General features: G+C 39.5%; 1 protein-coding gene across 4 annotated transcripts in view; it reads left to right on the forward strand.

Moving 5' to 3' along the window:
• rgs3a (regulator of G protein signaling 3a) overlaps positions 1 to 12,656 on the forward strand; it is a 158,261-nt gene that overhangs the window by 21,285 nt on the left and 124,320 nt on the right. The window contains exons 4-8 of one of the 4 annotated variants that reach the window (XM_042394479.1): positions 1,851 to 1,909; positions 2,011 to 2,105; positions 2,502 to 2,570; positions 7,200 to 7,260; positions 10,425 to 10,515. In XM_042394479.1, coding sequence (XP_042250413.1) covers positions 1,851 to 1,909; positions 2,011 to 2,105; positions 2,502 to 2,570; positions 7,200 to 7,260; positions 10,425 to 10,515 — 375 coding nt within the window. Of the gene's footprint in view, positions 1 to 1,850; positions 1,910 to 2,010; positions 2,106 to 2,501; positions 2,571 to 7,199; positions 7,261 to 10,023; positions 10,129 to 10,424; positions 10,516 to 12,282; positions 12,494 to 12,656 lie in introns of those variants that run through there. The other 3 variants (XM_042394480.1, XM_042394483.1, XM_042394482.1) reach the window with 3 other exon arrangements.

Consider the following 12,656-nt stretch of genomic DNA (forward strand, 5'->3'; position numbering starts at 1 on the left):
CACGTTATAAACAAAAAATGAAGTTAAAAGCATGGTGCAGATCACCTGTTAAATCACGACAGGCGACCATTACCGAGAAAAAGCAAAGGCAGGTGGGAAGGGAGATGGGTACATTAATCTAACAAAAGTGGTTGTTTATTTTGGTCTCCTAGCAACCACAGCCATGCACCCTCCTACTTCTGTATGTAATTCTCTATCTTCCCTCTCAGAGTCTTTTGTGCCCCTGTCATTTCTCTGTGTGAATGGCCATTTACTCATCAGATGGTTAACTAGATGTTTTTCTCACTATTTGTCTTTGTCCACTCTTGTCTGTTGCATGACACATTTGATGAAATATCTCATTTTTACACCCCAAGTTACATACATCAGGCGGACTTAATATTAAAAACACCTCTCTAAATGATGCAGTTCAATACAACACTACAAAAAACTACAGGATGTCCCTAGGTAAATAGTGTATTTATTTCAAGGACAGTGGCTGCTATTTGCTCATACAACAACCAATGTACTATTTGTATATAATCTTATTCTTATAGCCAATAGTCAAAGCACACATGAAGCTTTGGTTGTGTATTGCATGTAGTTTCTGAGATTTTACATTTATCATCATATGTTATTGGAGAAAGGTGTGAGGTCATCTAAAATGGCATTCAGCCAAAGTCAAATGCAACCCCACAGATTGGAAATGCCATAGTGCACAGATGGGTGGATCATCTCTTGTTGAGCCTTTAAACATTACTTCACTGTAAATCAAGCACACGCCAAGCACAAAAATGCAGCGTTTTAGTTTCCAAAACAATTTGGGAGGATTGTTCACCACAAAGACGCACATTCTGGCTTAAAGTGAACAACACAGAGCCCAGTGTGCATGTCTTTTTTGTCAAGCTTCTAATTTAACAGCATAACCTATTCTCAACGTTTAGCAGTACCTACATATTGTGTCCTCTCACACCCCAATTAGTTCTATATAATGTTATTAGTCATTTAAAAAGTCTAAATGTTGAGGTTATATTTATGTGTTACTATAAATACAGTTTTTATACATGATAGTTACAGTTAGTAGTTGAGCTTGAGCCACGTGTAAACAAGACGAGACGGGTGGCTGTAGAGATTTTTATTAAGTTGACAAATCACCTCATGCAAGCCTCCTGTATGACTGCTCATATAATTTTTAAGCCCCGTGTGGGAGCAGATACTCTCTGAGGCCCAGCCACGTATTCTTACTTTCCCTATGCAAGTATGCTAGTAGGCATGAATCTCATTTGACGATGCTGTATTTTGGCACAGGATGAAATGCCCACAATAAAATGGCTTTTTTGCAAAGTATGCATATTGTCCTTTTGAGTTCTCAGCCGTTGGAAACACTTTACAGCTTCTTGCAAATCATTTTCACAGCTTGTTATTTCAGCAGTCAGACATCCTCTTATTCTTCCACCACATACTTCATTGAGAAACAAAAATATGGGAGAGTTAATGCGAATCAGGCAAGCTGTGTTAAACATCGCAACCCCCTCCCCACTCCCCGCCCCCTACCTCCAGTCGAAGCAGCTTGCTCAGTGCACATGCCAAAAATGCTTCTGCATTAGTACTCTCTGGATTTTCTGGATTCATAACACATGTTACCGGGTTTATTCAGGGTTTTATCGGGATTATTCCGGGTTTATTGTTCATAACCCGGAGAGTATTTGAGCCACCGTGAGCTTTCAACAACTTTGTATTTGGGGGTCCAGTGTTAGTTCTTTATTGGTGACATTTTGACTCAGCACCTGAAAATGGGATGTGCATTTATGTAATAAAGATGAACATGATCTGATAAAATTGTTTTATTCAATTATTTTATGCGTTCACAGTTTTGGAGGCCAGAGGTATGCTGGAAGAGTGCCAGGGGTCATGTGACTCTTATGTTAAGGTATGTGTGACTGTACAGAATCATACAAAAAAAAAGCCCCACTGGACACTCTAAGATGATGGTGGAGGTTGTCTGTACTCTTATTTTGCTGTATTTTTCAGGTCGGCATGTTCCCAGACAGTGATCCTAGAGACAGACAGAAGACTCAGATGGTTCCTCACTGTAGGAACCCCATCTTCTTACAAACCTTTTACTTGTGAGCATTCAGACCATTTGGAATCTGGATGCGTGGCATACCATTTTAAGATATGTTTATTTAGTGAAAATGAGAACATCTAGTTTTATTTAACTCTGTTGAATCCTTAGCTTAAGCACCTGGCGGTGGTGCTTAAGTCAAATTTGATGTATCCTCTCCAATCCACAAATTTCACCTGAAGTTATGTGTAGGAATAACTAGAAGAGGCACCCTTAATGTGAGGAATATGTAAAATCAAAGCATGTCCACCTTTTGCATTATACATACAGTACACAGCTTTTCACTCATAGTTGTTGGCTTCTTGAGTATCTTTGATGCCAAACAAATGTTTAAGAGGGAACATTCATCTGGTTAGTTTCAAAAATACCTCAAAAATTTTCTTTCCTTTGTTTTCAGTGCTGTCGGTGACGAGGACCTTCATAAGAGACTACTCTTCACAATGTGGAACTCAGACTCCACAACAAGGTATCTGCTGGGAATGTTCATGATAGAGATGTTGTTGGTGAGGGTGATGATAAAAGTGACAACAAAGAAAAAAAGTTTTTGTGATTTTCTAAATTTAAGATTATATTCAGAATATTTTTAGCTGTAACACACCAGCGAGCGCGCTGTAGATGCACAGACACAAAGGCTCCCAACAGAGCAGCAAAATGCCATTTTATAATTGATGCCGCTGCATACTTCTGTGTGTTTGTCTCTGCATGTGTGTGTGTGTCTTTCTTTGTATGCCTGTTTTTGAATCTAGCAGAGTGAATGTGTTACTCTCGCCTCCCTGCCTCAGCAGACTTAAGCTGAAACAGAGTCCTTCTTGGGGATGGAAGACATGTGGTCAAATGAGTCACCCATTTCTTCAGCTATGTTGTATTGAGAGGACAGCCTATGTGCTGACTGTGTGCTGGGAATACTGACGAAAATTACTCATCTTAACAGGGTTTATAGGGACAAAAATTCTTTGCCATGAACATAGAAGAGTCACCGTGATCCCATTATTTTCTTTAGATGATTCTTGCTGTTTTCATTTGAATTAAAAAAAAACCCCACATACAGCATGTATTTAAAAGGATGTATGTATTAAGAATGTATGTTACTGTATATAGTGACAGGCTTACGCGAGTGGTTGAGGTTTGATCATGGAATTAATATAAAGTTAAACACCTTTTTGGGACAGTTTCTGGGACGCAGATTAAGAGCGATTTACTCATCTTTGCTAAGCAGTTAAGCTTTATTTACACCAAATGTCTGCTGGCATTAATTGGGAAAAGCCAGTATTAATAAATATTTCCAATAGTAGTACAAATCTGGAAAGCAATATACTTATATGTTTGCCAGATGCACTATATGCCTGTTGTATATTGGTTTAGTCTTCTTATTATGCTGATAATATTCCAAGTGTAGCTTGCTGAAGAACTTGATTTATTAAAAGCAGTGGACACGCAGCCCTCCTTCTGGCAATAGGTATTAATTAACTACAAGATGAAAGAGGTAGACTCTTACATGCTCCTATTTTCTCTCTGCAGAATGGCTCAGAATGAAGGTAATGTTGCAAACAAATGTATTTAACAAATCCACACAGAGCCAATTCACACACGGCCATGGATTCCCAGATGCTCAAGCAAAAGGTATTTTTGTAGCCTTTTACTGTACAATAAACCAGGACGGCATCTATCACCTCAGATGAAAAGCAGTAATCTGACCATCGAAAGCTTTATTCTGGAGTAGCTCAAGGAAAAGTCCTTGAGACCACAACCTGTTGAATAAGTCCACTTTCATTGACCCAAGGATAGCACACATTCAAAGTAATATTCACATTGTTGCACTTTAAAATAATTTGTGTGGACCCTGTGTTGAATAGTGTTGTGTTTATGACATCTGTAAACTCTGAAACTGCTACACCTCTGAAAGCAAAGCGAGTGACAGTATTGTACACAATAGCAGCAAGTCTGAAATGCAGGGAAAATTGTTGGCATCTTGTTCCTTCAAGGAACTCTATAAAAATCCATTAAGCATACAGAAACCAGAATGTTATCATTGAGAAGTAAGGTCTGTTACAAGCACTGACATAATAGTTATGTGGAGATCCAGATACTGCTAGAATTTTGCTCTGTAGACAAGATTTTAATGTAGGAGCATTGATATTGATGAAGTGTTCAAATACTGGGCTGTACAAAGTGCCCCGCATAGTGCAAGATGTTGTCTTATTAGCACTGTGCATGCCAGTATATGCTGTAGAAGCAGCATAGGTCTTTAAAAATGCATAAAGGTGCCTATGGAGAAATGCAGCAAAAAAGAACAAGAATCCTTATGGGCTTTCTCATATGTAAATGTGGTCAATTGGAAGTACGACTACCAGCAATTGAACACATGGTCCCGTTGAGAGGTGATCTTTACCCTCTGCCACCCGTGTTCTTCTCAGAAGCAATTTAAAATAAAGTCCAGCCTGAAATGTCATGAAAAGATGCTTATTGAACGCTCTCTCCTGCTGTGGTGCTATAAAGATGTGCGAGGCAGAGCCTCTTCAGCAAATCCTCTTTAACACCACAGAACATTGGCCAAAGTGCTGCTGTAGCCAAACCCAGCTCATACAGTGATGTATGGACACAGTGTGCCCTAAAACTAGACCCTCACTTAAATGACAACTCCAGCCAGTCATTGGGCATTCCCAGCACCATTTATCCACAAACATACAATTATTACTGCTTATAATAATATACAACAATGGAATGTTAAAACTTATCATAGATTAAATTCGGTTGAAAATGGAGTATCACACACTATCTATAATGCTTGTATGCATAAGGGTTTTGTATGTTTTTATTTCCACTGTGATTCAGTAATCTCTTATTCTTATCTGCAAAAGATCCACATTTGACCAAATTTGTCTTATTTGGACTGCTGCCAGCTTCACAGAAGTGTTTATCCACAGCAGTGGCAGCCTCAAGGCTTTATAGTGTTTAATCAGTGTTTGACCATACAACTTTGAAGAGGAAACAAAAAACTTTATACTGTATCACTGCAGCAAAGACTCCTTTGAATATACTGTCGCAGTTATACTTATTAATGTTTTACTTATGTTATTTATTTCTCACAGATAGTTTCACAGACAAACATAAAAATAACTGGACCATTAATATTCAAGTCGGCATACAGTGTGCAGTGTAGCTTTCAGTGGAGGAGGTGGAAAAAGGGTACAGAGCTCATGGAGTGTGGGGCAATCCTGTGGGAGACTGAGAGTAAATGCACCTGGCAAATGGCCCATAGTACAGAATCCGTATTTAGTTGTAATGACAAAGGTTAGTCAGAGGCTCTGGTAAATCATTCACTCTGATAAATCAACATAAATCGTCAAGGAACCATAGAACATGATTAGAGTCTTTACCTTAGATCAGCAGTTTTCAAACTGTGAGGCACATTTTGTCAGGGTTGTGTGGTAGGGTTTAAGGGTTGCAGCAGTAGTGGCTGTGACACACAGCTCATGGAGATAATTAAGGTGTTGAAGTACTTGATACTAAGAGCATCTCAGTCCGACATTAAAGGAAACCAAAATGCTGGAAATAAGATGAACAGTACCTCGAGCAGGGTTTACCTCGACTGGCTCAAGTGACTCATTGCAACCTCATTTTGGGATTTGTAAAGAAGTGCGGGCTAATGATAACAAGCAACCTGCGCCACAAATGGGGAACAGCAGGCGTTTTAAAGAGTGGAGTGGTGGAGGAGTTTTGGAGTTGAACCTGAAGGGAGCCCAGGCCTCATAAAGAGTAAAGGAGTTACACTGTGCACTGCAAAGGCAAGAAAAACTGAGGAATTTTCTCAGCAGCTGAAGGTTGAGCCTACGCACCGTGATCCAGACTATTTTTGTTTGTGATTCCACAATGGTGGAATGAGCTCCACACGGTCTGCTGACTCCCTCGGTGTATTCGAGAAAATCCTGAAAACTCAGCTCTTCCGTGAACACCTCAACACCTGAGGCCCATTATCTTTTTGGAATTTGTTGATTGTTGCACTACTTTCTTGTTTTTTTTAATGATATTTATTATTCACTTGTCTACTTCCAGTTGTTTCTTACTTTCATAAAAACAAGAACAAAAACAAAAAAAACAACAAAAAACTTATGTCTGGTGCTCTTTCTTATTGCATTTAGTCAGCTTGTTTGTCTTGTCCTGCTTGTAAGTTGCTTAGGATACTTGGATAAAAGCCTCTGCAAAATGACTAAATGTAAATATAAATGTGCACAGAAATGATTCTTTACTAATGTAACAAGTGGCTATAAATATTATAAGCAATATATATATATATATATATATATAAGCAATAGTCTTCTCTTGTGGTGATGCATGGCTGAAAATTTTGTGGGACTTTCCAATGGGGAAGTTCTGGTAGAGTGGGCTATTATAACTTAATAGTGTCTTTATGACATAGTGTCAACACAGCTGAGCGTTTTCGGTCACTGGCTCATTCCACCAAATGGAGCCAAGAAACATTTCAGGTGTTCATTTGTGCTGACGGCCAGTTTGCCCTCAAAACAGCATCAGCAGCTGCACTAGTCCTGTCCAGCTGGGAGGTTGTCGAAAACTGTTTTTCTCATGTATGCATAATTAAACATCATCCAACCCCTCCGCCGGCACTACCATCACACACACACACATGCCCATAACTCCGGTAATATACGTATGTGTCCAATGTTAGTATGCTAAGTTATTCATGAAAATATTTCCCAAGAATCGCATTTTTATTGCTTTATACTTTTTATTTTTGTTTTGTTGATCTTCGTTATGGTTTATTATGCTTCAGATAACACTGATTTCACCCAATGGGTCAATCTGGCCCTATTTCTTTTGTGTCTTTACGGTAATGTGGGACAAGATTATATTTGACAAAATCTGACCCCAGGATACAAAACTAAAATTTTAGATAACATCACATTTATTATGTTATATAAGTTTTTAGGTCTGTTGGATTTAAGGCTTTTGGAGAATAAAAACACATTTCAGATGTCAGACCAGAGTTAGATAATGCATTGGCTTTACTTAGGGGTATTAATTGATTTTTATCCTACTCATTTATTCTCTCTGTCTGTCTCTGTCTCTGTATCAATAGGATGAGTGTGCTGCTGGGTTGCATGAGCTTTGGTGTACGCTCACTTATGGACCCAGACAAGGTGAGTTTTAACACAGAGATTAAAGGTATAAAGACTTTCTGTAAACAGTGTGCTTAGCTCCCATTTCAACTTTTACCCTCCCTCTCTTTGTCTATGTGTGTTCAACCATTAGACCATGAATCTAAGATTTTAGGTCAGTGTGAATGAATTCCAATGACCTTAATAGTTTAGAGGAAACACTCACCAGTGTTACAGCACAGCCACGTTGCCTCCAGACACTAGAGTGAAACATAATTTCGAGTCACTCCCTTGACTGAAATGTTATGGGTCACATACACAAACAGACACACATTCCTTATTAAAGTGTCACTGAACCTAATGTCTTGTGTTTTGTGAATTTTAAATCACAATAAAAGTGCAAATACTTTCACTGGGAATAGAAGTATGGTAAATCTTAAAGACTGTATGGCCATAATATGAACAGCATTGCTTCTTAAAAGAAAAAAAAGGTTATCTTGGGGTGACCTTTGACATCACCGAGACTGCAATAACAACAAAACTTGCTTTTTTGTTTTCTATCGCAAGACACAAGTGCAAACTCAGTCCCTTTTATCAGCTTGTTTTTGAGCCGTCAAAAACACAGCACACTCTCTTCTCATCACACATACGTTTGGCTAGCTGATGTGAATATGCTCATTGATACAAAAAAAAACCAAAACACAGATGGGGCCTTTCTTGTTAGACATTTAATTGCCGAATACTTGCCAGACAATGAGGGAAAGGACAGACACTGAAAAAACACACAAATACAGACACGCACAGTGTGACACCACTTCTTCCCACACACCTGCATCATAATAGAGGAACACATGCCCTAAGTCTTTCTCCCCAAACTGTCCCAGGTGATAGCAGATAAATGCAAAGTCCAAGAGTTCAGTGTTGCTCTTCGGCTGAGTTAGAAGTAATGGCTTCTCTTTCCGCTGTACGGTATATCCCCATAACTGCTTTTCTTAGCTCTTTCCTTTCACTGTTTAATTATTCAGCTCTAATTTATCCAACTGTCTTCACTCTGCCTTTGCAGATGTGCATATTTTCCTCCTGCAGTATACCACATATTCACATAAAAAAAGGGAAAGTCCACGTTTTAGTGGTAACCGCTGCAGATGTTTGGTATGTAATGTAATGTTTAAACATTATTACATCAAAAAGCAAGTATTTATGTGTACTTTTAAGACCGCGTAAGGTTATGGGGAAAAATGATTTGCTTTTATGGCATATGATAAGTATGCAATTAGTGCTATGTCCTGTCAAATCTACTGTCAAACTTTTGGAATGAGTACATGAAGGAGCAAACCTTGCCTTTTGCCTTGTGTATAGAGAAAACAACAGGAAATACGTATGCTCATATGGTTACAGCACTGATGACAAAACCCCTCAGAAAAAGTTGAAAAACTTTCATCCATGAATTATAGGTTTTGTCTTCTGTTTTTGTAATTGCGGATCAGTTGTTCACATTCGTCTGCTCTTCTCCAGTGGAGTACTTTGCCCTGGTGACCACTAAAATCTGAGCTCTATGTGAAGAAGAAAATATACGTTTCCTCATGACATAATGGTCTAATGCAGAACCAATCTATAGTAAAAATACAGTCTCTTTTTTGGCTTCACCTTTTGACTGTTTTGATTGATTGTTGAGGCTTAAAAAAAAATCTCTGCTTATGAGCTAAACCTGTCAGTTTGAACAACATTAAAAGTGGTGACTGAATTCGCTAAAAGACATTGTTGGTATTTTTATTATTACTATAATTAAAGTTGTTCTTTGAGAAGTTACCAGATTAGGAATAGAATTAGGAAAACAAGCATGAACACTGCTGCACATTTAGGAAACTTGTTCTCTCTACAAGCCCAATAAATCTCTTTGTAGCTTCAATTAACATCCACACCAGAGAGGAAAACAAACAACGGAAAGAAAGTAGATTTTAGTGAGGCTTCCTTCCTCTAACATTTATCCAAATGAATATTTAATTGGCTTAATATGCTAATAAAGGAGATTTAGCTTGAGTCACAGGGAGTTATGTCTCTTGATCCCCTCAGCATATCCGTTATTCTCCTCTGTTATCTCCCTATGAGCCCATACTTTTCTGTTTCCCTCCTCTTTGTTCTTGTTTTTATTTCAGACGCATTTGGAGCTGTTGAGTGTTATTTTTGTTACCTGCTTTGCTTGCCTGTCACATCTTGTCATTTGTTTTCACCCTTTTGCCACTTTGTGCTTTTTACTTCTCTCTCATCCCCCGCTTTCTCTTTCCACCTCTCTCATCTGTTTCCCTCCTGACTTACCGCTCTTTTTGCCCCACTCTGTCCCTCTTTGTCACATGTGCAGGGTAATATTGAACGATGGCGTAAATCCCTCCCTGACTTTCAGAACATATGCCCTCCCCTCCCCCTTCTTCTATACAAGCCCCCCCCCCCCTCCCCTTCCCGCCCCCCCCTTGTACCACAGCCTGCAGAAATCTGTCCACTCAGATAAGATGCTTTTAAAACGGAGATTATTGTCACTGTCCATGGCATCACATTATTTAGTACAAAAGAATGGGCTGACAGTGTGTGTGTGTGTGTGTGTGTGTGTTTGTGTTTGTGTGCTGTAATAACTGTGCAACACAGAGTAAAAAAATGGCGAGCTTACAACAGTTTTGTCATGTCCTTGTTTGCGAGACTGTGTCCACATCATTCAGATTACAAATCAGACCACCTCTGCCACAGCCAGCATAGCATAGCTTTATGTAACACACAGTCACAAACACATAACACACACACACACACACACGCATACATTTCCACACAAACACACATACCATCTGGCTCACAAGGCAGAAGTGCAGAAGTGGGGGCATCAGCTGCTGGAATAAGCTATAAGCTAAAGCATTGAGAGCAGTGAGTGTGTGTATGTTCAGTGTTTGCTGCCCTGGAGGGGCAAGCAAATTAGGTCTGTGTGTGTGTGTGTGTGTTTGTGAGTGTGTATATCCTTTCCTGCGTGTAAGTGTGTGTGTGTGTGTTTCTGTTTATGCTCTCACATAGAGGATTGTCTTTTAAATTTAGTTTTCATTAAGTTGAATCTCCAAGCTTGAAGTCAGCACTCATGCATACATGAGTGAGCGCGCATGATACACACACACACACACACACATACACACACATATACATAGTCACTCTTTGTGTGCGTGCTATAGGCGGTTCAAGGATGGTACTACCTACTTGGGGAAGAGCTGGGGAAGAAGAAGCATCTCAAAGTGCCCACCCAACACAACTTCCACACCACCAGTAAGTATGGTTAACTTAATTTCATCAGATTGAACACTGATATTTAGGACAGATTATCAAACATAAATATACAATACGAACTGAAAGTTGTAAGTAGTAATGAGTATCAAAATGTGGAAAATGTTTGCATTGAATGCTTGGTCAGATTCTGATGCCTGTTTATTTATTCTTCAATCAGATATTGCCTCATTTGAATCAGGACATGTTTCCATCTTTAGACCATATTTTATTTAGACAAAATTCAAAAAAAGTGTTAAAGATAGGTATCAAAAATGTATTGTTTTGGTATCAGTATTGTGTCACTGATTTTTCTTACAATACCCAGCCCTATTGATGTAAAGAAGACATGGGAACAAAGGAGTGGTGTCCCTCAAGGATCAGTATTAGGCCCCTTGCTATTTACTCTATACATAAATAACATTTATTTTCCACACTGCACTGTAATGTCCATTTTTATGCGGATGATAGCATAATTTATGCCATTGGCTTAACATAGACCAGGCCCTCTCCAGGTCACAGTCTGCTTTTGATGACCTACAGATTTCTCTGTTTGATGTAAACCTTGTTCTAAACTCAAAAAAAGACTAAATGTGTGCATTTCACAAGAGCGCAAACCATTGATGTTCCCACACCTATCCATACTTTAAATGGAGAACTAATTGACTCAGTACAGCACTATAAATACTTATGACTTTGGTTAGACAGCAGATTGTCCTTTACAACTCATGTTGAACATCTCAATCAAAACTAAAAAAATTGAAATTGGATTCTTGTACCGCAACAGAGCTCGTTTCTCTTTTCAAAACAGAAAACATGTTATGTAATCTACCACACTTTCCACATCCATCCTCTATGCTCATGCTGCTGCCACAACCCTTAAACCACTGGACGCTATGACAAGAGTACCATTCAATTAATTACATGAGACAGCTATCACACTCACCACTGTCATATGAGTAGGTCAGAGGTCTGACATCTAAAAGGCACCAACATACCTGTGTCTTCATTTATAAGGCCTTGCTATCTAAGTTGTGGAGTTTTTTAACATCCTTAGTTGAGCTCAGAGCTAATAACCATGACACCAGATCACAGGGCAGGTTGACGCTAGAAGTTCCTCATACAGACGCTGAACTGGGGAAGACTGGGTACTCTGCACCTTACAACCTTACTTACCTAGAATGAACTGCCTTTGTGTATATTTGTGAACTGTTCTCAGGGCTCTCTCGCAAAAAAGATCTTGATCTCAATGATATTTCCTGAATAAATAAAGCCAAATAATAATAACAGTGTACAAAAGAATGAAATCCAAACTGTGTAAACAGATAAGAGGACAGTTTGAATTTGCCACACAGAATAGGAGTCTGATGGCCAATCAGCGGTGTTTGAGAGTCAAACTTACCTAAATCTTTTAAAAGTGGAAAATGTGTAACTTGAGTACGAACATGCCATGTTTGTGTATGTGTGCCTGGATTGTGCCAGGCTCGCAGCTTTAAGTCTCTATCGGTGTTTGGGTCGGGAGGTGGGGCGACTGGGGAAGCGAGGGATTAAGAGAGGGAAAGAGAGAGGGTTTGGAAGAGCGAATAAGGGAAAGACAGAGAGAGAGAGAGAGAGAGAGAGAGAAAGAGAGTGGGAGGGAGGGAGGGGTCTGGACGAAAGCCTGACGCGTCACAGTTGCCAGAGAGAGACGGAGCTCTCCCATACCGTTCGCTGCTGGAGTGGATCTCCCCTCACACATACACAGATACACACCCACTCAGCTCACACACATACACACACATACACACACGCACACACACATACACACAGTGACACATTTGTTTGGAAATCTATTTTTCTTCTCTGCACCTTCGAGTGTGCCCGTTCCTTCTCTTCCTACTTATGTGTGTGCACTCACTCGTAGTTTCACGTTGGTGGTGGTGGTGGTGTGTGTGTTGGAGTTATGCTACTCTGTGCCAGCCATAAGGGCAGCCTAGACTAGGTGAGTACTATGTTTGTGTTATCATACTTGACTCTACTTGCTGCACATGAATGCATTTTAGAAGTTGCATGTTGCATCGCAGAGCAGTGGACGGAAGTGGTTTGTTTTATTTTAAGGATGCTGCAGGAATGTGTTATCACCTCTTTTTTGTCTTTTGCACACT

Source organism: Thunnus maccoyii, chromosome 19, assembly GCF_910596095.1.
Source record: "Thunnus maccoyii chromosome 19, fThuMac1.1, whole genome shotgun sequence".
NCBI classification, from domain to species: Eukaryota; Metazoa; Chordata; class Actinopteri; order Scombriformes; family Scombridae; genus Thunnus; species Thunnus maccoyii.